The sequence below is a fragment of the Bidens hawaiensis genome, unplaced genomic scaffold, assembly GCF_021521415.1.
Source record: "Bidens hawaiensis isolate Kalapana, Puna unplaced genomic scaffold, B.hawaiensis_p1.1 tig00052162_1, whole genome shotgun sequence".
Taxonomy (NCBI): domain Eukaryota; kingdom Viridiplantae; phylum Streptophyta; class Magnoliopsida; order Asterales; family Asteraceae; genus Bidens; species Bidens hawaiensis.
The window spans coordinates 133,841-140,589 of record NW_027499358.1 but is presented as its reverse complement, the minus strand read 5'-3'; the positions used below and the strand labels follow the sequence as shown (position 1 = coordinate 140,589).

At 33.3% G+C, this 6,749-nt stretch overlaps 1 protein-coding gene across 1 annotated transcript; it reads right to left on the bottom strand.

Moving 5' to 3' along the window:
- Positions 1–618: 618 nt before the first annotated feature.
- LOC143599418 (uncharacterized) lies at positions 619–2,128 on the bottom strand. Its single transcript, XM_077077378.1, has 2 exons — positions 1,666–2,128; positions 619–1,573 (listed from the first exon to the last, which is right to left on the bottom strand). Exons 1-2 carry the CDS (start codon positions 1,808–1,810, stop codon positions 1,230–1,232), a joined length of 489 nt encoding a protein of 162 aa, XP_076933493.1. The 5' UTR covers positions 1,811–2,128; the 3' UTR covers positions 619–1,229.
- Positions 2,129–6,749: the final 4,621 nt, after the last annotated feature.

Below are 6,749 nucleotides of genomic sequence, written 5' to 3'. Positions count from 1 at the left end.
CTATATCAAGAGTTATAAGCAGGCGTATATTGTACTCTATTAAGAGTTACAAACAGACATGAACTAAAAATTTTGATTTTTGATAAACAATGTATACCTGCTACTACAATAAAAAATGTAGTGTAAAAGGAAGTTTTTACATATTTGTGTAACCTTAGTTATGTAATTTCCGTAATTTTAATTTAATTGTAATTGTATTAACAATATATGATCAATTTGTTGACTGCATTTCACTTAATGATCAAAGTTTAAAATTTTCAACAATTACCCGTGTAATACACGGGCCTCAAACTAGTTAATTTATATATATGTAAGATATATTATGATTTTTCGACTGACGTTAGAAATTTTTAAGATTTTTAAACTTACTAAGAAAAGATGAAAAGATCAATGCATGTATGTTGCATTTTAAAAACACAGTGAAAACTAAAATGTGTTTCATATTTGATTAAGTAGTTCTATTTTATTTTATCTTTTCTAAATGTCTATTAAATGTGCATTTTCTTTTATGTGACATAACTTGACCCGAAAAGAGTTGTCTGAGCACTAGATAAACGACCCCCGTGGAAAAGAAATCTTGGATCCGTCACTTACCCATTAAGTTGAACCAAATCCATACATTCCTGCTCTCCTTTGACCTAGCTCTATCTACTCTACTATCTCCCATAGTTACTACACATACCTGTATTCACACAGTGACAGGATGGTCCCTGTGGCTCCACTCTAGGAGCAATTCTAACAGGTTATTTACATTTTATAGTTTACCTAGGGGCTCAGGAATGCTGGACACATTTCAACACAATAACAATATCCAGCCCATCCGATTAGTTATATCAACACTATACATATATGTTCAAGTCAACATGAAAAATTCTTTACTTTCTAATTCTTTTCCGAGTTCGTGTCACCCGAAATCAAATGCAATTTGCACACTGCTAGATACTGCACAATAGTTACATAAATAAAAAGTACGGTGTGATTTTAAAAGGCATTTGATTGCTATTAGACATCCACATGGCTCGCTTTGACACAAAGATATTGTTAAGCAGAATTAGCAACAATGGGTTTTGGGAAATTGGTATAAAACTTCAATCTCTATTGTTTATCAGTTCAACAATATGTCAAAACTAGTATAAAAGTTGCTATAAGCTTGTAATAACCAAGCAAGTAGAAAATGAAATACTAGTATTGCATAATTAACCTTTGATAATGAAACTAAGTATAATATATTATTTTCCACAAACAGAAGGATCTTTCTTAGATGCTCCAAAACTCAAGGCAAACATGTTGTACACGCACACGCTGTCGTGTTTGGATTCAAGAGAAAAATCATTAGTAGTGGCCGTTAAACCAGGCATGTTGCACGACGGTGAAGTGCTTCTAATCAGGGTGGCCCTGCACTTATTCAAAGCCACGGCATCTCTAGCACAAAAGATCCCATCCACAGAAGGTACACGCATATCCAATCTATAAACTCCATACCGGTTTGTGGTCCTGTTAACCGAAAACGATATTTGTTCGTCTGTTTTCGGTGAAACTGCATCGAATTTGCAGTCTATGCTAACTTCAGCTCCTGCAATCAAACAGTACTAGTATAGATATTTAGCATTTTATTTTAATTTATTAAAGAATAAAAAGTAACAAATAGAAGATATAAAGATGAACCTGATAATAAGAATGTGTGGTTGGAACATGTATTACAATACACCTTACCCATCACACTGATATGAGGAACAATGGACCTTGATGCTTCAAGTTGCATAAACATGGAAAATGATGAAAATAAAACGAAAATTGTGGCGGGTTCCATTGCGGAAAGCAAGCAAAGAGATCAGAGATTAGATGATGGATATTATTATTATTGTTATCTGTATGGGTTTTGTATAAATAGTGAGGATGGATAAAATGGAGGGAAGGATGTGAAGTCAAGAATGAGATGGGGAATTCAAGTAGAAACAAAAAACCACGTGATGTGTTTTGGTTGGATTTGTCTGGTTTAGTTATTCTAATCCTTAACTAGGCTTAGTTAATAGAACCCTTAATCATGCTTAGTGCAAACAAAAACATGTGTTGGCGAATAATGTTCAAGGACATTTAATTTGTTTTTTTAACAACGTTTGGAACCACCTAAATACAATTCTGTACCTTTCTGAGACGGAGTTCATATTAATTTTAATATTTTAGACCTGACTCACTCAAAAACACCGTTACTTTCACACTCTAGAAGCATAAGGCCAACTGCTGAAGGACATTTAATTACTGTAGAGTTATCATGGGAATCCAGTGAAACTGGAGATGGAAATACGGTGTAATAAATGAGAGGTTTGAATGTCATCACGAGGAACTTGGGAGAAAATGGCCCAAAGGCTCTTGGGCCTCATAAACCGGCCCATTTTCATATTGTCTAAAAAATAAAGTTCGATTACCTTCCAATTGATATTTATAACGCTCATGTGTAAAAGGGATTGCTTTGTATTATTTAAGTTAAACATGTGTAATTGTCTAGTAATCATACATTGATGAGTATTTCCTTTCATCATTTGGAGGTTCAATCTTTTTAAATACCATCATTAATTTAATCGCACGCTTCCGATCGGTTTTATGTGTAACTAGTTTGAGGGGGTTAGTGTTGATAATTGTTGTCAATCTCCAGTGTCACCTTATATGAGAACATGTCATATTTTGTGAGTAAGTTTTATGTATGTTTGTTAAATAACCAACAAAAGAGTAGCCAACCAGTTCAACTTTTGAGTTCTTTTGATAAAACAGTAGCATATCATGTGTACTGCAAACATGAAGAAACATGTTTACCTCTTGGTTTAAAACTATGTCTTGCTAGTACATTTATAAAAAGGTACAATATCAATTCATTATGACCATTGGTAGATTACCATTAAAAGTATGTCTTACTCTTTTTAACCGTTAATATTTCTTTCATGTCTCAGATGAAATTATAACTCGTAACATTTTGATTAAAGGCGGTACACCTTAGGACGGAAATACAACGTTATACATAATTAATTGTCAATTATCTATCAATTGGTAACACATTCATACATTATTGGTCCTTGTAACGATGTCCTCGTACTAGGAAACCTTTTCTTTTTGGTTTGCTCTTGACTGACAAAATCCCTTGGAACGTTTCTTAGTTGGCCAAAAAAACAAAGAAAAAACTTCTCTACCTCTAACCCCAACCCTTTTTCACTTTCACTCGGGTCGTAAAACATGTTTTCGACGTTACTATAACGTACCGAATCGATACCGACTAAATTACCGTTGTGTTACCACCACTACGGCCCAGCTTAAAGCAACTACAGATAGAGGGTTTGGATCCTTTTGGGTTTCCGTCTTATACATTAGGGCTCCTTTGCGAATCAAGTTTGAGCCTCTATTGTTGATCAGTTCTTCATATATATAATAGAAAACATGGATCCAGACGATCCAGACGAGAGAGAGGTCACAGCAGAGAGAGGTCACGACTGATGAGAACGATCCAGACGACATAACAGTCAGCTTGGTCGGGTTCCCCTTTAGGATGTATATTAGTGATGGGGATTAGGGTTCTTGAGAAACCGAATAATATAGAGGGAGAGAGGCTCACGAATTTGATGATGTGAGGGTTTAGGGTTAAGTTATATGATGTTAATTAGTCTCTCCATATTTATATGCATCCAATGGGAAACCCTTGATTAGCAAGAAAGGGTAATTTGGTCTATCAACAATTACCTAGCTAATATAATAATAAGGTATAATTTAATTAATTTTGATCTATTATAATATAAATGATAATGTAGGCCATACATAAATATACATATCCATATATTTATTCTTACATCTATAATGTGCGGGGTTCTCCAACTTGTTTATTGAATAACTAGTAGCTCACCCGGCGCGTTGCGCCGGGGCATGTCGGTAGACGGTAAAACATGGGCGATGGTAAAACCAAGCGTTTGTTAGTCACGTGTGTTGAGGCGGTAAGTTAACGCGAACTTGGTCGATTTTGGTTACGTGTGTTATGTATTGGAACTAAAACAAAAAAATATAAAAAATGAGGGGACCCAATGGGGTATGTCGGTCGATAAAAGTCGAGCGTTTGTATACCCGAGCGTTGTCAATCCCGGACATTGAGACAGTGGGTCGATGCAAATTCGGTTGGTCTCCGTGACGTATGTTTCGTATCAGAACTAAAACAAAAACAAATTTGGAATTTTGTCGGTTTTCGTTACAATACTGAAACTAAAACAAAATGCAGTGAGCTTATGCCAATTTGATTGTTTTCTGTCACGTTTGTTACGATATCGGAACTAAACAGAAAAGAAAAAACAAAATTGTCATTCGGATCGATTTACGTTATGTTCGTCACGATAATGAAAATAAAAAACACAAAATGAAGAACAAAAAAAAAATCGTCGACCACTAAGGTGCCGCCAAGTGGTAAAATGAGGGTCCTTCATTTATTATATATAATTATGTAAACCACCTATTTTAGCTCTAATATATAATAAACTAATTATTAATAAATAAAAAAATCTAAGCTCAAATTCATTATTTTACGTCATCTTCGATTTCCGGTCTAAAAATTCCAAGCCCAAATGATAAACTGAAAAACCAGAAATTAGAATAACCAAAATCAAACGATTTTAAAAAGCTCATGCACCAAAATTTTGGTTTTTGTTATATAGTGGTGCACGCTATAAAATGTTCTAATTACATAACATATGATGGTGATAATCAGGCACGGACAGTGGCGAGGCTTCCCTATGGCCTAAGGTGGCCCCGTTCCCTCCTATTTATTTGATCAGTAGTATAAATTTACTTGTTTTCATAGGAAAATTTGAGCACCTCACCCACGTTTTGGTCCAAACTTCATCGTTGTGCACAGATAAAACACATGTTAGAGAAATAACTAGGAAACCTAATCATTGACAACACGACCCTTCCTTCCCATTTTAAAAACGGGACACGCGTCATTATATTATTGTGCAGAATCATTTTGTACGTTTATAAATCTATATATGTGTGTGTGTTGTTTTAGGGCATTCACATTCCATATACCATCTCTAACCGTATATTTAACTAAAATTCACATAATTTATCTTTTATTTTATAAAAATCTCTCACTTCATTATATTTCTTGTTTTTATAAACTGATAATAATTTGATGGATGATGAATAGTAGCTTTATATATATATATATATATATATATATATATATTTAGCATTTTTGTTTTATGCATTTAGGGTCGTGATAGAGAAATGATGGACGAAATTTAGTGTGATTCTAGAAGAATTTTTTTATATTTTAAAAATGAGTGAGGAAATGATGGATGAGATTGGATTATAATGCACTTGATCTGAACTGAAACCGAGTTTTCTAACATTTTAAGAAGCGAATAAATGTATTGTTCCATCTTCTAATACATATACTTTTGTATAAGTGTATGTATTTAAGAATTAATAGAAATATAGCATTATTACCTAGTTGTGGTCCTTAAGGAGGAAAATACAAGGAGAAGGTCGGAGAAGACAACCACTTCCTTCCTTGGGGAAATCCAATACATGGGCGGGCGCCATATATTCTCCCTTTTGTCGTCCCGTTTATAAACATATATTTTTTTAATACTAAAACATTTTATAATAATTACAGTATCTTTTTTAAGAAAAAAAAAAAAAAATTTGTTTCTATTTACACTATTAGAACATTTATATTTTGTGGGTTAATAAGATGATTAGGGTATATAATATAAAATAAAAGTTTAACCTTGTGACAACTAACATTTAGCTGGTAAAAAATATTTAGAACATTAGGAATAGTGCTCAATTACTATTCTCTTTTATAACTCGCCAACGATACACCCTTTTTTGATATGTTCTACACTTAAGCTTTTCTTTTAATACAAAGCAGGCAACAAAATACATCGCGCTGTGTCGGTGTAGTGAATTCGGTCGTTATCAATTAGTTTCGTAACGGTAACGACAATAAATTCAAAAAATAAACGCCCAAAATAGTATGTCTGCTCGTATTACCTGTGATATATAACATATTTAAAACGACGTGTAGGCGGTTGGTAAAACCCACACGGCGCGACTGCGAATCGACACAGATTCGATCGATCTCGGGTTACGACACTAGAACTCAACCAAAAAATAAATTTGTTGACAATCAAAATCCAATAAATTAACATATTTAAAAAAAACAAAAAAGCACATGTTGTGGACTCGAACCGACGTGAATTTGGTCAGTATCGGTTTATGGCACCGAAACTAGGCCAAAAAATGAATTGGTCAACGCCCAAATACAACAAATTAATCTATAATATATATACACGAAACATTTAAAAGCTCTCTAGTTGCTCCTTACATTCTCTCAAGCCACAAGATTGCGTCATTTGTAAATTGAGGCTTCTCATGCATTTGACCCGAATTCACGGGTATGAGTATTACCAAACCCATATATTTCTTAAAGCGGGTTATAACATCTCATTAAATTAAAATTAATCTCACCAAATTATTTATGTGAAAATCCTATAAAATAGGGATATACTAAAAATTATTATATACTTTTTTTAAAGATATTATTTATAACTAAGAAACAATTTTATAGTACAAAAAATAAGCAGGTCTTGGGTATCACGAAACCCATATAACTTTTAAACCAGGTTATAACATCTTAGTTATTTGTGAAACCCTTTTATTATCAAAACTCTAAGTATATTATTAATTTTCCATACAATAAATAAAGTTGAACT